Source organism: Mauremys mutica, chromosome 2 (assembly GCF_020497125.1).
Source record: "Mauremys mutica isolate MM-2020 ecotype Southern chromosome 2, ASM2049712v1, whole genome shotgun sequence".
Lineage (NCBI taxonomy): Eukaryota > Metazoa > Chordata > Testudines > Geoemydidae > Mauremys > Mauremys mutica.
Window position 1 is genome coordinate 205,231,616 of NC_059073.1, and position 25,303 is coordinate 205,256,918.

Sequence of the window (25,303 nt, forward strand, 5' to 3'; positions counted from 1 at the left end):
GACTTTCCCAGTAATGTCTGCTCCCAGTGCTCTGGGCTGGGCACTGGAACTAAGAATGGAGTGTCTGTGCCCCCTGTCCTATCAATGACCCCCCCCCCCCCCCGTGGGCACTCAGGCAGTATGGAGAAGGAAGCTGGTCTGATTCAAATGCAGAAGGGAAAAAAGCCAGCCTGGGGGGTGGAAAGGAATAAGAGTGTGGGACTAAGGGTGGTGGAGGAAGAGTAACTGTGACTGGGAGTTGGAAGGGAGAGACTGGGACTGTTCTGGCAAGGAGAATGGAACTAAACCTGGGAGGGAGGGTAATGGGTAGAGGAGATGGATCTGAAAAAGTGTTGGGGTGCAGGGGGAGAACTGGGATTTGCTGGGTGAAGAAACTAGGACTTGGATGTGAACCCTGAGTAGTGGAGGCAGGGACTAGGATAGACAAAGAGACTAGGACTAGAGCAAGGAGATGGTGTGGGAAAGGTGGGAGCAGATAGGGCAGGGAAGGCCTCAAGCTTGAGGGAAACAGGTCTGTACCCGTTAAAGCACACTCACTTCCAGAGCCTGGAATGGAACCCATGTTTCCTGAATCTCACCATTCCACTGCTATAAGCGCAAATATGTGAAACATACTGGCAAAGTGTGTCTCTCCTCCCACTCTAGTGCTGGTGAATGTAGTGATTAACAACCTAATTATTTTGATCAGTTTCTCTCCCAGTTTAAGTGCCAGAAGTCTGTGTAGTGGATCTACGTGTTCCAACCCTACTGATGAATCACATGGGTGTCAGTATATGGTATCACATTTGGAATATTTTTTTCCGTTTGTTTTTTTAGGAAACCTAGGCAATTAAACAGTAAAAAAAACGGTTAGAATATTATTCGGGTTTCAAAGTCAATCACTCAATTAGGAAGTGCCAGTATTAAGGTTGCTTATAATTTTAATTCAGCCCCATTGTGCACATGCATTATGATAGTCTTTTCTTTTTTGAGTGATTGCACATGTCCATTCCACTTCAGGTGTGTGCATTCCCAGGGCAGTTGTCAGAGATTTTTTTTCCCCCTCAGCAATGCTCATCAGGGCAGCACAGGTAGCTTCTGTTCCCTCATGCTGCTGTGCAGTGGTATAAAGGACAGAGCCATCCCCAACCCCATCAGTTCCTTCTTACCATCTGTGATGGTTGTTGGAGAGTGTGGTCTTACTATCACAAGTCTTTTCCTTAGTTTAGTAGTTTATAGTGTTAGGTAGTTATAGAAGTACCCATTCCTGGGTACTGCTACCTCTTCCGGGGCATGACTCAGTCACTGGGTTTTAAGCCCTGCCATTCCTGCAAGAAACCAGTTCTAGTGAGTGACCCACACTCCACTTACCTGAAGTGTCTTGGGGAGACTCAGGTCCATGTTTTGGTGCCCACCTTGCAAGGATTTTGAGCCAAGAAGGACAGAGAGGCCAAGCTTAAGTTTCTGCTGATGGAGGCAGCCCTACACTCATCCTTGGAGCTGTTTCACTCATAATGAGTACCAAACACATCTGCATCCATCAGAAGTGCTTCTCGTGGTCTTGCTAATTCTTGGGTCCATGCTCCTTCCCCAGTACTGAGAAAGAGGCACAGAAAGATGGCATCTAATCTCAACAGGGCGGTGCCAGAGTCAGTGGTCCTGCCTGAGCAGATGACTGCTTTGAAGAGCGCAGTGTCTCACCATCTAGAGATGATGCCAAGTTTGAACATGTGGTCCTTCAATCTGAGGGTGGATCGAAGTCTACCTGAATAAAGATTGAACTGCTTGTGAGTCACCAGAAGTGGAATGCACATGTGCAGTCACTCAAAGAAAAAACAGTTACTAACCTGTTCCCTAACTCTTGGTCTTCAAGATGTGTTGCATGTGTCCATTCCACCACCAGCCCTTCTGTATTGGAGTCTGTCTGGTAAGACAGAGGGGAGAGGTTGGAGCAGCTCCACACTTTATACCATCACGCAGCAGCATGAGAATAGCAGAGGGCTTGTGCGCCACCCCAACAGGTACCACTGAGGGAAAAATCTCCAACAGCTGTGCATTGGGCATGCATGCAGCTGAAGTGGAATGAGCATGTACCACACTTCTCAAAGAACAACAGTTAGGGAACAGATTAGTAACTGTTACTTATTATGTGACCACTTTTTGTGTTCTTTCCCTTCCTGCATTCCATTGCCTTGTTCAGTAAACAGGATAGACCTGCTCTGGGGGTTGTGTAGAAAAGGAGGTGTTTGTCTGTAAGACCCTTGCCTTGTTTGTTGCCAGAGTTGGAAGGTGTTAGTAAATGAGTCAAGGAATTGCAGGAAGATAAAAGATGATCTTGTGATTAAACCAGTTTCATGGAGCCCTGGAGAATTGGCTTCTTTTCTTGCCTCTGCCACAGAGTTCCCATGTGATACTGGACAAGTCACGTAAATTATATTTTTCATAGGTGGTCACTAATTGTGTCTTCCTTATTTTCTGGGTGCCTGTCTTGATATCCTGGGGTCTGAGTTGATTAAGTGCTGCACACTTTCAGCTGGAACTGAAGTCAGTGGGAGCTGTGATATGTACATAGAAAGTGCTATATAATGCTAAGTACCCTGAAAAATTAGGTCCTAGGCTCAAATTGGGCACCCAAAATGAGAGCAAAGTTTTGATCTTAATCTCTCTGTGCCTCTGTTCTCCATCTGTAAAGTGCACTGGCAACGTAATGTTTTTAAGGTGAGGGGGGGGTTGGGTTTTTTTGTTTTTTGTTTTTTTGTGAGTAATAGTATTTTAACAAAACTTCCATTAAGAGTCTCAAAATAGACATTCTAAAACTGTATCTTCAGGGGTCTGTAAATTAGCAATAAAAATGTCAGTGTATTGTAATTTGACATAAAAGTTGCCCTTTGAACCAGGAAAGCAATAAAATAAATGTTTAGTCTTTTTTCTCTCTCTCTCTTCCTACTTCTAATGTGCCCATCGTTGTGATATGTAGGTGGTGGTTAAAACATTGATTCATAGTGAATTCTGTACAAAATAGGCCTAAATTCTTCTTCATTCTTCCCTTATTTTATTTGTTGATTTCTGTTACCCAGGAGAATGTTGTTGGGCTCTTCTGCTGCTTTGTTATTGTTGGTTGGAAAGCCTGTGTAAGCAGATGGATCTTTGTATCTTGCTCAAATCTTGACAAGACTAGAACTCTGCTATTAGAGCGTAGGAAATGTGTGCCACAGTTTAGGACCTTCTGCTACACCTTAACTCAGAGTTAAGGGGCTAGTCTGCTGTGAACCTCTCGTCATTCATAACTGCTCTGGTAGGGCATGAAGAGAGAAATGGTTTCAGAGAGAGAAAAAACAGTACTTTGAAATGGATCAAGAGTTGAATGAGGAGCTATTTAGGGTGTAAAGTACTGGTGATATGTAGACACTTTAGCCTTTTGATTTAGTAGGTGAGCTAGTTGAAGTTTTCATATGATAGTTGCCTTCAGTATTAGAGCGAGGGAATGGCAGTAATTCAGTCTGGATCATTGTGGGTTATGTTACTTTACCAGAACAAAGATCTCCTTGTCAGTTGAAATGAAAGATAGTGTTTCTGATGCCATTTGGATATTCAGGAGCAATGAGTCCAGCAGGAACACCTCCATGCCTTCACTTGTTTGAACATTGGGGGGATGAGTTTAATAGTATCTTATCATTAATATCAACAGCTTTCTGTGATTTAGTTTATGCCAGTGGCTTTCATCCAGTTCCAACTTCCTTTGAACACTGAGACAGCTGGGAGCTAGCATTGTTTGCACTAGATAAAATGTGCCTGTAGAGATGTGTCATCAGTTTACTGATGTAGTCAATTACTGTTTCCTTCACTGGTAATAGTAAGAATGAACCCTGCAATGCTCCATAGGTGGTGAGAACCATCAAGAAGTTGCCCATCATGACCATCTGGGATCTGTTGGAGAAAAATGAATGAAGCCAGCAATGCAACCCTGTCAGCTTTTTAAGTCTTTTTTTCTTTTCTTTTTCTTTTTTTAAAAATCTCATGGTTGGAGAAAAGACCAAGGGGTTATTTATTCATAAGAGTACAAAAACATTTCTGTAGAATCATCTTCCCCCACTTTCCCAAAAACTTAAAAATGGAGACAAAATTCATGACACGAGATTTTTTTTCTAATTTTTTTAACTCTGCAAGTGCCTAATATATTACATTCCGCCCTTTTCTTTCCTTGTGTACAGTTCAGACATTTGACAAAATTATGAACAACCTCTTTAAAAAAAAAAAGTAGCATAAGAAGAAAGAGTTCAAATACATAAAGGAGACCAAGAGAAATTGCAGTTGGGTCGGAAAATAGCTATTAAAGCCATAAAAATAGGATACATATTGTTTTCTTGGAATGTAGTAATTCATTTTACACGTAAACAGTGTCCAGTCAGTTAGGACTTCCTTTTTCTTAAGTCCACACTCCATACGAAGACTGCTATTTTTCTTTGGCAGATTCACAAGAATAGTTGTTTGGTCTTACTGTTCCATACCTTTAAGAAATTATTAACAGATCTGTTTAAATTAGGGCTGTCAAGCAATTAAAAAATTAATCACAATTAATCGCGCAAATAAAAAAATTAATCGCGTTCAATAATGAAATACCATTTATTTAATGATTTTTGGATGTTTTCTACATTTTCAAATATATTGATTTCAATTACAACACAGAATGCAGAGAGTATAGTTCACTTTATATTTTTTATTACAAATATTTGCACCGTAAAAACAAATAGTATTTTTCAATTCACTTCATACAAGTACTGTAGTGCAATCTCTTTATCATGAAAGTTGAACTTACAAATGTAGAATTATGTACAAAAAGAACTGCACTGAAAAATAAAACAATGTAAAACTTTAGAGCCTACAAGTCCACTCAGTCCTACTTCAGCCAATTGCTAAGACAAACAAATTTGGTTACAATTTGCAGGAGATAATGCTGCCATCTTTTAGTATGATGTCACCTGAAAGCGAGAACAGGCATTTGCATGGCACTGTTGTAGCCAGCGACGCAAGATATTTCCATGCCAGATGCACTAAAGATTCATATGTCCCTTCATCTTCAACCACCATTCCATATGACATGCGTCCATGCTGATGATGCATTCTGCTCAATAACGATCCAGAGTAGTCCATACCAACTCATGTTCATTTTCATCATCTGAGTCAGATGCCACCAGCAGAAGGTTGATTTTCTCTTTTGGCGGTTCAGGTTCTGCAGTTTCCGCATCTGAGTGTTGCTCGTTTAAGACTTCTGAAAGCATGCTCCACACCTTGTCCCTCTCAGATTTTGGAAGGCACTTCTGATTCTTAAACATTGGGTTGAGTGCTGTAGCTATTTTTAGAAATCTCACATTGGCATCTTCTTTGCATTTCGTCAAATCTGCGGTGAAAGTGTTCTTAAAACAAACGTGCTGGGTCATCATCCGAGACTGCTGTTACGTGAAGTATATGGCAGAATGCCGAAGACGTATAGTTCTCCCCCAGGAGTTAAGTCACAAATTTAATTAATGCATTATTTTTTAACGAGCATCATCAGCATGAAAACATATCCTCTGGAATGGTGACCGAAGCATGAAAGAGCATACAAATGTTTATCATATCTGGCATGTAAATACCTTGCAACACTGGCTACAAAAGTGCCATGCGAATGCCCGTTCTCACTTTCAGGTGACATTGTAAATAAGCAGGCAGCAGTATCTCCTGTAAATGTAAATAAACTTGTTTGTGTTAGCGATTGGCTGAACAAAAGTAGGACTGAGTGGACTTGTAGGCTCTAAAATTTTATATTGTTTTGTTCTTGAGAGCAGTTATGTAACAAAAAAATCTACATTTGTACGTTGCACTTTCATGATAGAGATTGCACTACAGTACTTGTATGAAGTGAATTGAAAAATACTATTTCTTTTGTTTATCATTTTTACAGTAAAAATATTTGTAATAATAATATAAAGTGAGCACAGTTCACTTTGTATTCTGTGTTATAATAGAAATCAATATATTTGAAAATGTAGAAAAATATCTGAAAATATTTAATAAATTTCAACTGGTATTCTATTGTTTAACTGCGATTAATTTTTTAAATCATGATTAATTTTTTTGAGTTAATCGCATGAGTTAACTGTGATTGACAGCCCTAGTTTAAATCAAACAGTCTTTTTCCTTCAGCAGTTAGCTAAATGTTTGTGCTCTGCAAATTTAATTAAACTATAGCAAAACAGATATTTTTGACAAACTTGTGCATGGCTTTCAATTTTCTATATTTTCCAATTCACTCCTAAGCCTTGCTCTCACACAGTATGCTCATGTCTTTCTTATTTAAAGTAGACGTGAACAGAGCACACCAAAGTTGAAAGCTTAGGTACTGCTGTTTGTAACTGGTAACTAATATTGCAGTATGTTACAATTTAGTTACCAAGCAAGTATTCCTGAATTTTAAACATGGGTATAGGTTTGGTTTCATAATACTAAAAGTATGTGCACTTCAGTGAACGTTATCTATAAATGCAAAGTGACCTCTGTTGCATAGAATGTTTATCATCACAGGATATGAAACTTGGTAATTGAGTCTTACTTTTCAGTGCTTAACTGAAATATGTTTATATTGCTTATAGCATCCAAACTAGAAATGTGCAGAGAATTCTAAGAATGTATCATTAGGTGTAATATCTTTTAAGTTAACAAAAACACTAGATGCATAATCTTGCATATGCTATGTAGCTTTATGTCCTGGCCTTTCTTTTTTTAATCAGTGGAAGTTGAGATTCTTAAACTAATAAATTAACTGTTTCGTAATGTAATATATTTTGCTTTAACTATACATTGCTCATCTGCATTATCCAGTTTTGAGCATAAGAACTATGATCCTGATCTGACCCGATCAGATTGCATATATTGTTTCTCTGGTTGTTTTCAGATTGACTAATTGAATAATTTAGCTATTTGCATATTAATTTGAGGTCCAAATACTACTCTCTATAATGTTCTGGGTAAGTGAGCAGTTGAAATAATCAAAATTTTATCCACTCATCAATTTAATTTGAAATCAGTGTTGCAACATGTAGGGGAAAAGCATAATGACAAATATGCTTCCATTTTTATAGTTACTCTGCAAAAGTTAACATTTTATGCATACTAAGTATAAAACCTTTCATTAATTAAAAGGTCCAGGGTATGTACTTATTCCATTTATTGTATTTACACATTCAGAATAGGGTACTGGGGCTTAGTACTTAAGTCTGATACACGGAGACTAGCTTCTTCCTAGAGCATTTTTCTCAGGCATCAAGAGGAGGAAAAATCTTTGATAATTTAACCCTTAGAACATTACATAATTTGAAGGTGGGTGGCACCTGGAAAATGTGGGCCAGATTCTCTGTTCCTGGCCTAGCTTCTTTGCCCTGTTCCTGTGGCACAAAGGCGCTGCACATCTGATACATGTAGGGGACAATGATGGCATTAAATCTGGTGTTAGCCATAATCTTTTCTGTCAACATGCCTTACACTGACTGGAATGATACCTAATAAAATTAGCCCAAGAAGGTCCAATTATTTTTGAATTCTGCGTATGAATGGCCCTAGGAGCTCTTGCATCCAGCATAGATTAGAGCAGACATGAGGTTGCCCTAGTTTACACAAAGGGGATGAGAAGACCTCGCACTACCTCCAGGACCAAGGAAGTGTAAAAGTGGCTTTCAGCCTGCCCCATTGGGTTCTCAGCCAAGAATAGCTCAGACGGACTCAAGAATTGGGCTATATATGTATAAAAAGGACCAGAAGGAATAATTGTTTTTTGGGCTGACCAGGATTAGAGGGGAGTCAGGACTAACTGATTGTCCAGACTTGTCTAGAATAAGGTTCTGGGAGGATTTGATATCTGTGGGATGGATGCCAGGATTAAGCAGTTATGAGAGTGGTAAGGGTGAAAACATGTTCCTAAATCTTTGTAAGATAAGTCAGAACAGCAAGGGATCTGGACCATCTGATCTAGTCCCCAAGACAAGCCAGTAGGAGGGAGATTGTCAGTGAAGATAAAACCTCAAAGGTGGGGTTTTTTTACAGTGAGATAACTAATGCATGATAGTTATCTTGCTGTAAACTCCTAAGCAGAAACAAGGCAGTTGTTTTTGCTGTGAAATAGCTAGGCGAGGTCAGCACTATAACCCCATCCATGGTTAACCTCATCTAGGTTGCCTCATGGTAAAACTACAATCTTTGTTGCCACTAAGAGTTTTACAGCATGATAGCTAACACACACGAGTTATCCTTGCAGTAAAAACACCTTTTTTTGTCCAAGAATACACAGCCTGAGACTGGGCATCTGTGGAGTGGGATTAGTTCGGCAGATGATTGTTTTTCTTTCAGGCCATCACATAGATGATTATACCCTTCACTATCAAACTGAGCACAGTTTGCTCAGTGCAGCATCTTGCGGGGTGGAACACATTGCTGTTAAAGCTTATGTTGTTTGTGTGTGTTTGCTCTCTAAATTAGGAGGAATTACTCCATGCTAAGTGGAACTTTAAAAGTTAGCAGAAAACATTCTGACGGACTTGAAAATTAAGAAAATGTTCCTTGCAAACATTTAAAGATTTATTTGGCGGAGCATATTTATGAATCATGTACCACATGAGAATCATCCTAATCTAGTCACAAGCTCATATAAAAGAAGATGCTTTTGTTGCATTTTATGCATGTTCAATCACTTTGGTTGTGCATATGTACAAAATACTGTTAATTTTATCAAGTTTTTATAGAACCATTATGGGACTGTGGTTTTTCTTCACCTGAAAAGTAGCAAACTGACTAAGGAGTTTAATGTTCTAACACATTCTCACTCAAACTGAGATTGCCATATAGCTGTTAGTATATCTGCCAAAGAGCTGCCAAGTGCTAAAACAGATCAGCAGTCAAATTAGTGGGTCAACATCATATTATATTTATATAAAATTACATTTTAATTTTTAGAGACTAGTAAGATTATAAATGTCCATAAAATGGTTTTGTGGTATTCTGACTTCTACAAATTGGTCTACTTACATTTGTTCTCTGTTGTAAACATGGACCCCTCAGAGCAGTTACTTCCCTAAGAAAGTGACATAAGTTATGACCATCTAAATGTGGTTATAAAGTTTTTTTCATTCTTCCAAATAGAAGTTTTTAATATTAAAACAATCATCCCAAGCCCATAGAAGAAGCTCCTTATGCTACATTCATTCATCAGACTGCAGGTTGCTCCCTTTGGGTTATGTAAACTAGTGGTCTGATTAATGCCCAGATTTGTAGAGAAGCACTCAGGAGGAGAGAAGAAACAAGAAGCGTTGACGGCCCTCCTGCTCCTGTGCTGCAACCACGCTGGGGCTAGATACACTCTGTACAATGAATGCTCCAGATTAGTGTCTGGCTCTTCTGGGAAAAACAGTGGAGTATATGTTGTACCCTGCAGGAAGATGATGCTTTGGCCATGTTCCCTTTCAGCTGTCAGAGGCACTGTATTATATAAATATTAAAATACTCATATGGCACACGTTTAATTGATATTGCTGGCTTATTGGGAGGTCTTAATTGGAAATTAAATAATTTAGCCTAACAGGGATTGGTAATTCCTGCTGCTTTAATAGTACAGTAGTTACATAAATTCTGATTAATGAGAATGCATTTAGCTAGTGCTAAGCAGTTAAACAGTGTGTACCCAGGTGTCATAAGCATAAAGTGTAAACCCTTGCTTTTTTAATTCACAAATTGCCAATAAAAATTAAGGGATATGTTTTATGGGTACCTGTGGGGTTAGGTCAAGTGTGGCTGGGATAGGTTGTCCTTGATCAAGCCAAACAATAGAGCAGTAGAAACAGAATTACAATCTATCTCCACAGTACTCATTTTACTGAGGTGCGCACTTCAAAGTCTGCTTCAAACCACTTGCACTGTTGTTCAAACAAAGCCTATCTCTTTCAGTGTAGAAGAGGGAAAGAGTAGATGTGATGTAACAGTAAAGTTCTACCGTTAACTTATGCCTTTCTGATTTGCTTGTAGGTTCTTAAAAAAAAAAAAAGTTGACTTATCTTGTATCTTGTTATGAAATACATTTAACATGACCAGAAATATACGGAACTGTCCATTTGACAAGAATATAAAATACTACATATGTGAGATTTAGAAGTTGACATTGCTGAATGAATCTTAACTGCTGCATTCCCTGACTTTATTTTCACTGCAAATTTAAGGTTGCATTAATGCATATTGTCTTATTTTATAGTATAAGAAAAGTAGGAGTAACATACTACAGTGGAGTCAACTTAATATTTAGGGTCTTAATCCTACTCTCACTGAAGTTAATGGCAGAATTTCTATTGATGTCAATAGAAGTAGGACTGGGCCCTAAAAGAACAACTTTTGATTGATTGTAATATGTGTGACAGGTTTCTACTGGAGAAATTAAAATCATAAGACATGAATATTGTGTAATACTCTCGGTATCTGGGAATTAACTGGCTTTTATATTTCAGTTGTTTGGATGGCTCTTTGGCAAAATTCAGCCCAAAACATTGGTCTTTGCTATTTTAGCAATAATGGCAATAGAGGGATCAGCAAACCTTCAGAATCAGTGGAACATCATGGGAGAATTTAGCAATTTGCCACAGGAAGAACTTTTAGAATGGATAAAATCTAGTACAAGACAAGGTAAACTATTTAGTTGTGTGTGATGATGTCCTTATTTGAGCTGTAACTGAAGCAATTTTTAACAATAATCTGTCAAAATGCAGTCAGTCAGGAGCAGTTAAACCTTATTAGATGCTGGAATTGAATCAAGATTAAGCCAATTAAAATGCTAACTGCATTTTTCAAAATATTATTGTGCTATTACACATGATATGGTTTTTGACACACATTAAATTAAACACATTTTTTAATTAACATATTTGGAATGCTGGGATACATTCCTTGTATTTCACTTCGATTTAAGTGAGAATCCTCTGTTCTGCAAGTGGCAGACATGTATTCCACTCAGGTGTGCGCGTACCCAGTGCACCAAAGCCAGAGAATTTTTCCTAGAGGTAACTGTAGGTGCTGCACTTGTGTCCTCTGGCCCCTTAGCTCCTTCTCAGGCTATTTAAAGGTGGTGGCCCCCTGACCTCCATCAGTTCCTTCTCACCATGCATGGCTAGAGTTGGAGCAATCGGTGTGATAGTTTACTTCAAGCTTCTTTATCTCACTCTTTCTGAGATTTTATTGTTAATATCCAGCTCCAATCAGTCAGTACCTCACTGCATGGATGCCGCGTGGTTAGATCAGGAGGAGCACTATTCCACAGCTGTTCAACAGGTTCAGCTTAGTAGTAGAAAGTCCTTTCAAATGCCATTGTAGCCAGATTCATGAAAGGAGTCACTTGTCTCTTTCCATTGGTAAAGGAAGTGATTTGTCAATGGGACCTTAGCACTATATTGGCTGCCCTCATGGGTTTTCCATATGAGCCCCAGGCAACTTGTTTTTTGTCTTTTCTATGCCAAAAGACAGTGTTTCGTGTGACCATGACTACTTCAACGAGGTCCCAAGTGATATCAGTTGCATTTCTCGGTGATATTTTAATACTAGACCTTTGCAGGGCTGCTATTTAGTCTTCCATCCATAACTTTAAAAAGCATCACATATTATGCAAATTTCGGGAAGGCAGTCTTGCAGTTGCTCTCAGAATAGACTGTGAGCCACATGTCCTGATACTTCTTGTCAGTCACCTAAGTGAAATACATGTCTACACCCACTCAAAGAAGAAAGGACAGTTATTTTACATATACTGTTACTGTTCTTTGAGATGTGGGTGCAGACGTGTATTCTATGACACACCCTCTGGCCCCTCTACATAGAAGTCTCAATTCTTGATGTTTGGTGTGAAGGGACTGAGAGGGAGGTTGGGGCCGCACTGCCCTTAAATAGCCTGGGGAGGGACTAAGGAGCTAGAGGATGTGTATGCCGTGTCTATGGGTACTGCTAGGCAAAGTTCTCTGGCTTAGTGTACTGGGTGCATGTCTGTACCAACATCTCAAAGAACAACAGTTACAGTACAAGTTAGTAACCATCTTGTATGCCTTTTCTCTTGAAGACAATCACATTTTAGCTAAAATCTTAGAATAATTCTATTCAGAAGAAAAAGATTCCCAAAGGAAAGTTCAATATTTGTCTCAAAAGTTTCTCCTGAAATATGAACATATTTTTTTGAAAATGCTTGTGTTCTTAAGTGCAACAGCATTCATGTACTTGGGTGCTTATCATCCCAAATAAATAGTTAGTTTTGAAAATCGTTGGCCTTTGTCTTTTGAGCATCTCTTCACAGGCTATTTGAACCAAGCTTTCAGAGCAATTACATTTAAGGATTTTTTTTTTAAAAGTGCAACATTCTCTCCTTCCTTACCTTTATTCTGTTGTATTGTCCTAGAGCTATGCTGGTTTGGCTATCTGAAACTGGAAATCTTTTCTCCCCTTTTTTATTATCCTTACTTTAAATAAATCTTTCATTATATATTTCAGATGCTGTTTTTGCAGGGGCGATGCCTACAATGGCAAGTGTCAAGTTGTCTGCCCTTCGACCTATTGTAAATCATCCCCATTATGAAGATGCAGGGCTGAGGTAAATTTCGAAGTTCAGTTTTATTCCTCTAACTATTTTATCCTTGTGATGTACAATAGTAATGATCGTCATGTTGTCTAGTACAATTTTTTTAAAATCCATGAAGTTCTAGACCATATTTTTATTTGAGAAATCAACATTGTTTTAAAATAGTCATCAACAAGTTGAAGGATAATAGTCCATTGTGGGATAGTAGTAGTAGAGACACGGTAATGGTTCAGACTTAAGACTGGTCTACACTAAAAAGTTAGGTCGACTCAGCTTTGTCGCTCCGGGGCATGAAAAATCCATACCACCATGTTGCGTAGTTAAACCAACCTAGCCCCTGGTGTAGACAGCTCTAGATCAACAGAAGAATTCTTCCGTTGACTGAGTTACTGCCTGTTGGGAAGGTGGATTACCTACACCAATGGGAAAAGCCCACCCGTCAGCATAGGTCGTCTCTACACTGAAGTGCTACAGTAATGCAGCTGCAGTTGTGCCACTGTAGCATTTAAAGTATAAATATAGCCTTAGTAATAAAAAAAATGTGTAATTATGAAGTCTGAAGCAACATCCTGCTACTAAATCTACCTCTTGTTGCTCTGTTTTCCCATGGCCCAGTGAACAGACCAATTCTCAAGACTGCAGCTTTATTGACTTAGATATTACTGTAAACAAGGGTTGTGTTTTCTTGATGTATTAAATCATATTATTTAAATGTTGATTATTAAGTTAGGAACTTCTTTTATTAAGACTGATTGAAATTCAAATTTTGCACAGACTTTTTTGGTCCATTCATTTCATATGGCATTTGATGGCTTAATTTGTTTTCCTTGCAATTTTCAGAACCTGAACTTTTTGTGTAAATTGACTTCTGAAATTCATTTATTTAAAAAGTTTAACATCTTGCATCTTATCCACAAGTATCATTGCAACAGTCTTTGGCAACTCGAGTTTGTGGAAAGAGGGTAGGGGAAGGGGAGCACAAGATATTGCCACATGTTAATAGTATGTTTATATTCAGATGTAAGACCAAACTACAATCATGTTGCTCTGTCTCCAGACAATCCCCTTCAACTGTACTTGGTATCAGAGCCTTAATATTTTGGGACAAGTCTGCAAAACAGCTATTTGCCTTACTTCCCCACCTCACAATCATATGAGCACTAGACTGACAGGGTTTTGTGGAGAATATTCTAAATGATTCACTGCGTGCCTTCAGACTTTCACTAACCTTCTCTTTTAAGGACAAATAGAATTCTGTTAAGGTTATTATATGATTATGTACATTACTCCAGTGCATTGACAGTAGATCATAATGCCAGGCTTTCCTTTTTGGTGATTCTGCTCACCCTTTCTTGTCTTTAAACTAAAATCATGTTCTGTTCAGTCTAGTGGGAAATGGAAAGAAACAAGTTCTGTCTCAAATCTCTCTTTACAAATCTAAGGGCAAACAGGGGTCCACCCAGGACATTCATCTTGTTTCTCATTAAACCAGAAGAAACGTAACCCACTTCAGTCAAAATCTCTGGAATGAATCTGAGTGAAGTTAGAACAAAATGGCTGGAACTGAATCATCTAAAATATAAATGTGTCCTAAAGGCCAATTCAGTAGAAAGTCGTTGCTTCTCTCCCACAAGTGATACACAGTCGGTATGAAATAATAAGCTGCAGTGTTTCCTGGTGCCATGTCTAAAATACAAGGGCAAATAACTTAAGAAATGTTAAACTTATATTTATGTTAGAGTACTTGGGTTTATTACATACTTTTCTTACAAAGCGGTCTGCCTTTTTTATACAACCCCCCTCGTTATAGTATCTCAGGGTATGTCTACATTATGGGATTATTCCAATTTTACAGAAACCGGTATTTGGAAACAGATTGTATAAAGTCGAGTGCACGCGGCCACACTAAGCACATTAATTCGGTGGTGTGCATCCATGTACCGAGCCTAGCGTCGATTTCCGGAGTGTTGCACTGTGGGTAGCTATCCCATAGCTATCCCATAGTTCCCGCAGTCTCCCCCGCCCATTGGAATTCTGGGTTAAGATCCCAATGCATGACGGGGCAAAAACAGTGTTGCAGGTGATTCTGGGTAAATGTCATCAGTCAATCCTCCCTCTGTGAAAGCAACGACAGACAATCATTTCGCGCCCTTTTCCCTGGATTGCCCTGGCAGACGCCATAGCACGGCAACCATGGAGCCCGTTTAGCCTTTTTTCACTGTCACCGTATGTCTACTGGATGCTGCTGACAGATGCGGTATTGCAGTGCTACACAGCAGCATTCACTTGCCTTTGCAAGTTAGCAGAGACGGTTACCAGGCCTATTGTACCGTCTGCTGCTCTGGAAATTGGCAATGACGGTTACCAGTCCTATTGTACCATCTGCTGCTGTCATGGGTGCTTCTGGCTGGCCTCAGTGAGGTCGACCGGGTGCGCATGGACAAAAATGGGAATGACACCCCAGGTCATTCCCTTCTTTACATTTTGTCTAAAGGTAGAGTCGGTCCTGCCTAGAATATCAGGCAAGCCTACTAAAGAACCAGAGAGCACAGCCGTTCTGGGTCAGAACCCCAGACATCCTGCAGAAATGATGAGCTGCATGCCATTCTAGGGGGTGCCCCTGCAACAACCCCACCCGTTGCTTCCCTTCTCCCACAGCCCTCCTGGGCTACCGTGGCAGTTATCCCCCAATTTGTGTGATGAAGTAATATAGAATGCATGAATAAGAAACACTGACTTTATTGAGATAAAACGGGGAGGAGGCAGCCTCCAGCTGCTATGATAGTCCAGGCAGGACTGAATCTCCAGGAGACAAAGCTTAATGAAGGGAATGACCCAGGTGCCCCCGGCCGACCTCACCGAGGCCAGTCAGGAGCACTCACGGGACGATGAGGACGGCTACCAAGCATATTGCACCGTCTGCCATCAGGAAGGAAAGGGGAGGGGATGCTGCTGTTCAGCGCTGCAGCACTGCATCTACCAGAAGCATCCCGTAGACATACGGTGACATTGAAAAAAGGCGAGAACTGATTTTTTTCCCTTTTCTTTCACTGGGGCGGGGGGTGGGGAGGAGATTGACGACATATACCCTGAACCGCCCGCGACAATGTTTTTGACCTTTCAGGCATTGGGAGCTCAGCCAAGAATGCAAATGGTTTTCGGAGACTGCGGGAACTGTGGGATAGCTCGAGTCCTCAGTCCCCCCTCCCTCCCTCCATGAGCGTCCATTTGATTCTTTGGCTTTCCGTTAGCTTGTCACGCAGCACTGTGTTGAGTCCCTGCTGTGGCCTCTGTCTATCATAGCCTTGGAGATTTTTTCAAATGCTTTGGCATTTCGTCTTTTGGAACGGAGTTCTGATAGAACAGATTAATCTCCCCATACAGAGATCAGATTCAGTATCTCCCGTATGGTCCATGCTGGAGCTCTTTTTTGATTCTGGGACTGCCTGGTCACCCGTGCTGATCAGCGCTCCATGCTGGGCAAACAGGAAATGAAATTCAAAAGTTCACGGGGCTTTTCCTGTCTACCTGGCTGGTGCATCCGAGTTCAGATTGCTGTCCAGAGCGGTCACAATGGTGCACTGTGGGATAGCATCCGGAGGCCAATACCGTTGAATTGCGGCCACAATAACCCTAATCCGAAATGGCAATACCGATTTCAGCGCTACTCCCCTCATCGGGGAGGATTACAGATACCGGTATTAAGAGCCCTTTATATCGATATAAAGGGCTTCGTTGCGTGGACAGGTGAAAGGTTAATGCGATTTAACGCTGCTAAATTCGATATAAACGCGTAGTGTAGACCAGGCCTCAGTCTGGCTATTTTATCCATCCTAAATAATTTGGTTCTCCCCACCCTTCCATCCGATTTGCTAACAACTTTTATGGATTTTTTCTTTTCAAAGGGCCAGAACTAAAATAGTGTATTCCATGTATAGTCGAAAACCAGCAAAAGAAGTGAAAAAAGAATTGTTAAAACTAGGAGTGAGTTATTACATCGTAGAAGAGTCGTGGTGCATAAGAAGAACTAAGTGAGTATTAGTATTCAGCATCAATATTCTGTCCAAAGTATAGCTGAGGATATACTGGATCTTGTCTTTGGATTGTGGAGGTTGATGGGAGAATTATAGTAACCCTGTCATTAGAACTTGCAGATTTATTTCACATTTAGCACAAGTTCTTAAACTATATGAATTGAATTAATACAGACAGAGCCAGGCTCTCTATCTACACAAACAGATTTGAGATGTGTGAATAGAAACACAGACTTTACAACTCTGAGAACTTTCACAGTCACTGAGCCTCTTTACGTTGGGGTATGTTGTTCAGACACCCACAGGTACATGAACATTAGATATTAGCTAATTTGTGTTAGATATGCCGTTTGAATTTACATTTATCCTTAACCATAATTAAGTACGAGAAACAAATTTGGGCCCTGATCCTTCAAATGCACATGTAACTTTACACACAGTAGTTCTATTGACTTTATTCATATGTGTAAAGTTAGGCTTGTGTGTGAACATTTTAGGATTATAACCTTAATCCTAATTGTAGAACACAATTAAAGTTAATGCAGAGCAAGCAGATCACTATGCTATGAAGGCAGTTGCAGATGTGTATGTATAATGAAGTCCAAAGGTGCTGAATTTTTTCTGCAATTTTTTTTCTGGAAATGAAATAGATGTTACAAAACCCAAACAAGATTTTTTTGACTATATACTTTTTTCTTTTATCTTGTAATATAATTTCTTCTTTGGATGCTTGCTCATGTCGATTCCATTCTAGGTATGTGCGCGGTCATCTGAGTTTTTTGCCTTAGTGGTATCCGTAGGGTCGGCTGTGGCGCCCTCTTGAGTGCCGCGCTCATGCGTCGGTATATTAGGCACTGCCAGCCCTACGCCCTCTCAGTTCTTCTTACCTCTCGTGGTGGTTAGTCAGATTGCCTTTTCCTTGCCTAGCAAGAGCTATCTGTTTAGTTTCTACTGTCTTCAAGCCTTAGGGCCTTGTAAACAGTTTGTTCAGAGTTGTTAGTGTTTAAGTGGTCGTTAAGTAGCGTAGTTAGAAGTTAGAGTCCCAAAACAGACTTCACTCCAGGTGGAGCATGCCCCGGTCTCCAGGTTTTACGCCCTGCTCTGATTGCAACAGGCTTATGCCTGTTAGTGACCCCCATAGCAGCTGCCCGGGGGAATTGCATGTGAAAGACAAGTGTTGCATCTGTAAGAACTTTCAACCAAGGACCCAGAAAGAGTGTGACATTCATTGGAGGGCCCTCCTTATGGAAATTGCTCTCCACCCGGCTTCCAAGCCTTCCCAGACAGACTCTACCCCTAGCACTTCAGCCTTGGTGCGTAATGCACCCCTGGCACCACTCTCCAGCACTGGTGCCCAAAAAGAAGTCCAAGAAAGACGGCTCCCCAGCACCGAACAAGAAAGGCCCTGGGGTTTCAGGCAAAGGACCCAGTTCGGGCAGCACTAGAGCCACATGGATGTGCCTCCCCAATGGGGGCCCTGTGCCCCCCAACAGATCCGCTACCAACTCCTGGGAGCAGTTGGGAACGCAGGTTTATGGCGGGGTTGACACCTTCCAAGGCTTTCCCGGTGCCCAGAGTGCAGAGGCCTCTATCAGCGTCGCCGGTGCCATGTGCTTCTCAGGAAGCAGTAAAGGCTCCCTACAAGGTCAAGCCAGCCGTCAATGGTGTTAGCCACCAGATGCAGGCATCTACACCCCACCGTGGTCACCAGAAGGGGATTCCTCTGGCACAGAAAGGGAATTCAGCCCCTCACTGAGGCATCACTGGCACAGTTGGGCACCTGAGGCTGCATCGATCTCAATGATGCCATCTTGGCAACACAACCAGTGGCCAGGACAGTGGCCCTACTGGAGTGCGTGTGGTATGCCTATGATGCCGATGCCCCCTTCTCACCATTCATTGGCTGCCTCCTCAGAGCAACAGCTGGCAGCACCAGGCTCAGTGCGCAAAGTGCACTTAGAAATCGGGATAGAGGAGTGAGTGTCCACCCCAAAACCCTCTTCCCCTCGGGGTATGATGCCCCAGGGCCTCCCCCAATGGTCCAGTCATTATCCCCATTCCCGAATGAAGGGGGGCTTGAGTGCCAGCCTGCCAGATGACTTCAAAGAGCACCAGGCCCTGCTTCAACGGGTGGCCAAGATCTTGTGCCTGGAGGTAGAGGAGATGACTGAACAGGCAGACATCCTGTTCAGTATGCTCTCGGCATCTAGCCCTGCCCTTATTGCACTACCAGTGCACAATGAGGTCTTAAAAAAACCTAAGATTCTCTGGCAAACCTTGTCGTCCATCCCAAGAGGGCTGAGAAAAAGTACTTTATGCCAGCCATTGGGTTCGAGTACTTATATACCCACCTGCCTCCAGGCTTGCTGGTCGTCTCAGCAGCCAATGAGAAGGACAAACGGGCACACCAAAAATAAAGAGGCCAAGAGGCTAGAGCTTTTTGGAAGGAAGATTTATTCAATGGCCAGGCTTCAGTTCCAGGTGGTGAACCACCAGACTCTTTTCAGCAGAAACAATTTCAACTTATGGGAGACTCGCCATAAGTTCAAGGAGTCCCTGCCCCAGGACTTGGCCCAGGAGTTTAGTACCCTGGTGGAGGAGGGTCCTGCAGCAGCAAGGTGCTCCCTCCAAATGGTGTGGAATGTGGCCAATTCGGCGGCTAGGGTGTTTGCCATTGATGGTGGTCGTGAGGTGCAGCTTCTGGCTTCAGACCGCTGGCCCATTGTAGGAAATGCAGGCCTCAATTCATGATCTCCCATTTGATGGGAATGGTCTCTTTGTGGAGCAGACTGATGCAAGGCTGCATGGGCCACCCTTCGCTCGCTGTGTCTGCATATGCCACAATTGGCGAAGAAGCAGTTTTGGCCACCACCGCTGCCAAGGTCTTGGCAGCCTCAACAGGGGTCTGCAAGGAGAAGGGATAGAAACATGAGCTTTAGTTGTTACCGCCTTTCCTCCTCCTGCTCACTCAAGCAACCCAGCCCGGCAAAGCATCCTGGGGGCCAGAAATGCTCATTTTGAAGGTGCGCTTGAGAGTGACGCCCCCGTTAACTCCCTGGATCCATGTCATTCTTTCCTCAATTGTCTTCGTCCCTACCATTCGCCCTGGTCATGGATCACCTCGAACCGCTAGGTGCTAGAGATAGTATCTCCAGGCTACACCCTGCAATTCTCGGCTGTCCCTCCTTCCCACCCCACCCATTCCCCGTCCCTCTTCAGGGACCCGTCTCACAAGCAATTCCTTGTTCAAGAGGTCAAGAACCTCCTGCACCTGGGGGCGGTGGAGAAGGTCCCTTGGGACATAAAAGGAAAAGGTTTCTACTCCCTCTACTTCCTAATCCTGAAAGCAAAATGGGACCTTACTTATTCTGGACCTGCGACACCTCAACAAGTCAGGGAGCTCAGAACGGTTCGCCTGGCCTGTCAGGCTTTCTTGCCCCACCTGAAGGCAAGGTGGTGCAGGTCCTGATGAACAATACTGCTGCGATGCATTACATCAACATTCACGGTGGAGCCATGTCGTTGGCCCTTTGCCAAGAAGCTCTCCGCCATTGGAACTTCTGTGCACGGCATGCCATTCATCTGGTAGCCATGCATCGCCTAGGACCAGGAACATGTTAGCAGATCACCTCGGCAGGACCTTCTCATCTTGCCAAGAGTGGTTTCTCCAGCTGGAGGTCAGTATGATCTTCTGGGGACTTCCTAGGTGGACTTGTTCCTGTCCTGTCAGAACAGGAAATGCCACATGTTCTGTTCAATCTGGGGTATGGACAGGGGCTCCCTGTCAGCTGCCTTTCTGCTCCCATGGTCCGGGGCCCTGATGTGTGCCTTCCCGCCAGTGCTGTTGATACACAGAGTCCTTGTGAAGATCAAACAGGACAGGTAAAGGTTATCCTGATAGGCCCCACGTGGCCTCAATAGAAGTGGTTTGGCATGCTGCTGGATCTTTCGGTAGCCGTCCCGCTGCAGTTACCTCTCTGGCTGGACCTGCTGTCTCAGAAACATGGAAGTCCTCTGCACCCAAACCTGGTGGCGTTGCACTTTACAGCATGGCTACTGCATGGCTGAATGCGGAAGAGCGGGAATGCTCGGCCCGGATTCAACGGGTCTTGTTGGGTAGCAGAAAACCCTCCACCAGAGCAACTTACCTGGCCAAGTGGAAAAGGTTTATGTGCTTGGCCTTTTATGATGTATCCAGGTCTCTCTGGATTATCTTCCACACCTCAAACTCCAAGGATTGTCCCTGACATCTATCAGGGTCCACCTGGCCACTATTTCAGCCTTCCACCCTCTGCTTCAGGTCAGTCTTCGTTCAAAACATGATGGCCCAGTTTTTGAAAGCTCTGGAGCATCTCTACCCTCATGTCTGGGGTCCTGTCCCTTCTTGGGACTTGAACCTTGTGCTGTCACTGCTCATGGGGCCTCCCTTTGAGCCTCTGGTGGTGGCAGACAGGATGAAAAGTCATCCAGTGTCTGCTCAGAGGATTTCATTCTGGATCACAGCCTGTATCCGCTACTGCTATGAGCTAGCAAAAGTGCCTGTGATGGCACACTCGACTAGAGTGCAAGTGTCATCAGCGGCCTTCCTGGCAGAGGTGCCAATCCAAGAGATCTGTAGGGCCTCTACCTAGTCATCTGTCCATAAGTTCACGTCTCATTATGCACTTACCCATCAAGCTCGAGACGATGCTGGCTTTGGCAGAGGAGTGTTGCAAGCTGCAAGACCAAGAACTCCGAGCCTACTTCCATGTATACTGCTTATGAGTCACCTTGAATGGAATCGACATGAGCAAGCACTCGAAGAAGAAAAACGGTTACCTACTTTTCATAACTGTTGTTCTTCTAGATGTGTTGCTCATGTCCATTCCATTACCCACCCCTCTGTTGGAGTTGCTGACAAGAAGGAACTGAGAGGGCATAGGGGTGGCAGCACCTAATATACCGACATGTGAGCATGGAACTCTAGGGCGCCACAGCCAACCCTATGAACACTGCTAAGGGAATAATCACCAACCACGAATTTGGGTGCGCACACACCTAGAATCAAATGGACATGACCAACATATCTCAAAGAACAATGGTTATGAAAGGTAGGTAACCATTTTTTCACTTATTCTCCAATCTGATTTGTATTTCCAACGTAAAGACAAGTGAAAAAAACCTTTAAAGAAAACCTAAGTGCTTTCTGTAATTCATCATAAAGAAGCAAGAGTTCTTTTTTCCCCTTTGTACGTCAGTCATTTTTAACCCTTAGTTTATAAAACAAACTTGCCATATGTTTCTTTGATTACATTTCCTTACCTGTCCTTCTTTATTTTTGTTTACATATTCAAATATTTTCTAGGCCCGGTTGCAGTATGCCTGAAATTTGGGATGTGGAAGACCCTGCCAATGCTGGCAAAATTCCTTTATGTAACCTTATGAGTAAGGATCCCCGGCCATATTTCAACACAGTATTCCAGAACAGTGTTTACAGAATCTTGAAGGTTACAAGGGAATAACACTTCAGTGCAAAGAACTGTCAAACTTTTTCAACTTTTTAACTGGTAACCATATAAAAATTCTAAATCAGAAACACCTTTTATACTAAACTTAAAATGAGGAAATGTGTATTTTTAATTTTTTGTCATTTAAAAGGAATTCTGATTATAGAAGTACCTTAACCTGACAGTTTGGATTTCTATTTCAGGGTCAGTCTCTTAAGGTTTGCTATGCAAATGATTATATGTTTGCACACTCTTTAATAAATACTGATCCAAACAAAAGTTAAGTGGCTGTAGAAAGTAACAACAGTTCTCAAAGCAAATCAAATTGTGAAACAATGCTGTCAGTCTGTCTTAGTAAAGCAAGATTATTTAAACCATTGGTGCTAGTAATTATGAACTAATGGATGGCGCTGTAGCATCTAGCAGCAGACTTCTTAAATCACCATCACAGTATAATGATCACTCCCCGTATTCCTCTTTGGATAACATGATACTGATCACACATTTCTGAAGAAGTCACACAATTTCTTTAGCCATATCTGTGTGAAGGATGGTTTTAAGAGAAACTGAAGAAGGGTTGCTGATAGCTTTGGATCACTTTAAAAACGTCAGGCCTTAAGTTTGTCTTTTTAAATGGAAATAGTTTTTAAACAACCTTGAAACTGCACACTTTAGATGATGTGCACTTTGCATGTGCTTGGAACCTTAACTTCAATATTAATTTTAAAAAATAATTAAACTAATGCAACTGACCGGTAGCTTAACCTCTGCCCAAGGATTTTTAACATTCTAGTACATTCAAAACAACCAGACATGCACATGTGAAGTTTAAGAAGGGAAAATACTTTATTCAGGCAAAATCTGTCATTTATTCTTGTTGTTGTGTAGCTTTAGTAAGGTAACAGAATAAACTCTGCACTGCCTTAACAGTGCTAGAGCTACATCTTAATTCTGTAGGAAATGCTGCATCTAGTTCATATCACATTTTCTTTCCCCATCTATTAAAGCCCGTTTAAAGATTCTGTTGTACATTGGACATCTAGCTTTATTTAACTAATCCTGGTTTTTAAAAATAGTTTTTAAAAGTATCCAAATAATATTGAAGAAAAACCTTGTAACAAAATCAACCTGACTGTACTATGATTATGGTCAAAAGTTTGTGTAAATTTAATCACTAAACCGAATGTTAAATATACTCTTCTTGAATTGTCTGACCATGTAGAGTGCAATTATCCTTCCTGCTTTGAAGTTTTTTCTTATTTCTCTCACCATAATGTGGCCCTGACATTGTGGATACAGGACTTAATTTCACAGAGGAATTCACTTCCCAGTATAGTAGAGAAAGGATACCGTACAGACTATTAACAAACAAGATGTTATAAATTCAATATGTTACAGCCACTAGAAAACATCACAAGTAATGTAGATTTGTAACTTTTGAGACTATATAAATGTTAATTGTTCAGTCAGCAGCCTAATGATATGACAGTGGTCTAGGTGGCTGTACTGGATATTCAGCCTTGACTGCATCTAGCAGTAATAGATGCTGTAGAAATAAACCTTTTACAGCTGTGACAGTAGTAATAAAATGTTGAAAATATGTGAAAACTGTGGAATAAAAGCTGATCAGTATTTTATGTATTTGATTTTTTTTTTAAATTGCTTTATTGGGAGGGTGCAGATAAAGGGTTGAAAATACATATTAACTTTTTAACTTTTACAAAAATACATTTTGGTAAAGTTTCTATAAGGAAACTGGATCACTAAAAAGGGCTTAGGAGAAGAGAATTTTTTTAAATATGTTGATGAGTTTCAAGAAAGCAGTAAAAAGGATATCTTTCTATATAAACATTGTGACTAAATAGTGTTACAGCACAAAAAAGTACTGTATTTTTATGGGTTTTATGCCAATTGTTCACATGTACTTGTATGTAGTTAAATAAAAAAATTCATGCAATGTGTTTTTGTATTTTTACTCACCATAAACATCACATTTTATAAAATTTATTATAATCATGTCAGGTACAGGTATGACAGCTACATAGATTAATAGTCTTTGCCAAATGATATAGAACAGATCAGGAGTCTCTAATGCTTTAAAAAAATTCTGCCAGCCTCTATTTTCCTTTCCTTACAAATCTCACTAGTAATGTAGGTACAAAACATAATCATGAGCCTAACCCCAAAATGTTGATTGGAGTGGAAATTCATTCCTAAATTTTAAGTTTCAATTATTCAATTTACTGAGATTTGTTCTTAATAAATTGTAAAAATTAGTCTTCCAAGAGGAAGCTGTAGAGAGTGTCAGTGACTATATCCCCAGGCATTATTTTGAGAGTGATCGAGGAACATCTTTCTTTGAAAGTGAGTAATGCATCTTGGAGATTACTCATCTTGTCCCCTTGACCTTCCTTGAGTGGCGTAGGGATTTTTTTATTTCAAAGCTACAAAAAATCTTTTAATCTAACACTAACAGAATATTAGTGTAAAAAGTATAATAGTAGGAAAATATCAGGTCAAAGTCTATTGGTACGGAGAAAAAGGATGTTGACATAAGAATCCCATAAACTGAGGACGTGTGCATTTTGGGGAACCATGTTAGAACATGGGTTGGTCAGACCTGTGTTGTTGAACTCTATTAATATCTTTGGACCTGACCAGTGTTCCCTCTAATTTTTTACATCCATGTGTGGAATGAATTTTGTTATGTGCACCAATATGGAGGTAATGTGACACATGACCTCTATATTGGTGCACATAACAAAACTCGTGGTGGGGGTGGGGCCGAGGGGTTTGGAGTGTGGAAGGGGGCTCAGGGCTGGAGGGCAGAGGGATAGGGTGTGCGGGGGGATGATGGCTCTGGCTGGGGTGCAGGCTCTGGGGTGGGGTGGGGATAAGGGGTTTGGAGTGCAGGAGGGGGCTCAGGGCTGGGGCAGAGGGTTCGGGTGTGGGGGTATGTGGGCTCTGGGGTGGAGCCAGGATTGAGGGATTTGGGGTGCAGGCAGCCCCAGGACTGCAGGGGGGAGAGAGGACTCCCCCCTGCCCTCTCTTGCCGCAGCAGCTTATGGCTGAAGCAGCTCCAGTGAGACTGGGCTGGGCCGAGGGAGGGGCTCCTCTCCCCTGGCCGCTCCAGCGAGGCTGTGCCGACCTGGGGGAGGGGCTCCTCTCCCCTGGCCACG

At 41.6% G+C, this 25,303-nt stretch overlaps 1 protein-coding gene across 1 annotated transcript in view; it reads left to right on the plus strand.

Moving 5' to 3' along the window:
- The window catches only part of DPY19L1 (dpy-19 like C-mannosyltransferase 1), a 103,295-nt gene extending 79,242 nt beyond the window's left edge, over nucleotides 1-24,053 (plus strand). Inside the window, exons 20-23 of the mRNA XM_045007557.1 lie at nucleotides 10,500-10,674; nucleotides 12,517-12,616; nucleotides 16,510-16,635; nucleotides 21,983-24,053. Of these exons, the coding sequence (XP_044863492.1) occupies nucleotides 10,500-10,674; nucleotides 12,517-12,616; nucleotides 16,510-16,635; nucleotides 21,983-22,139 (558 nt within the window). The 3' untranslated portion in view covers nucleotides 22,140-24,053. The remainder of the gene's footprint in view (nucleotides 1-10,499; nucleotides 10,675-12,516; nucleotides 12,617-16,509; nucleotides 16,636-21,982) is intronic.
- Nucleotides 24,054-25,303: the final 1,250 nt, after the last annotated feature.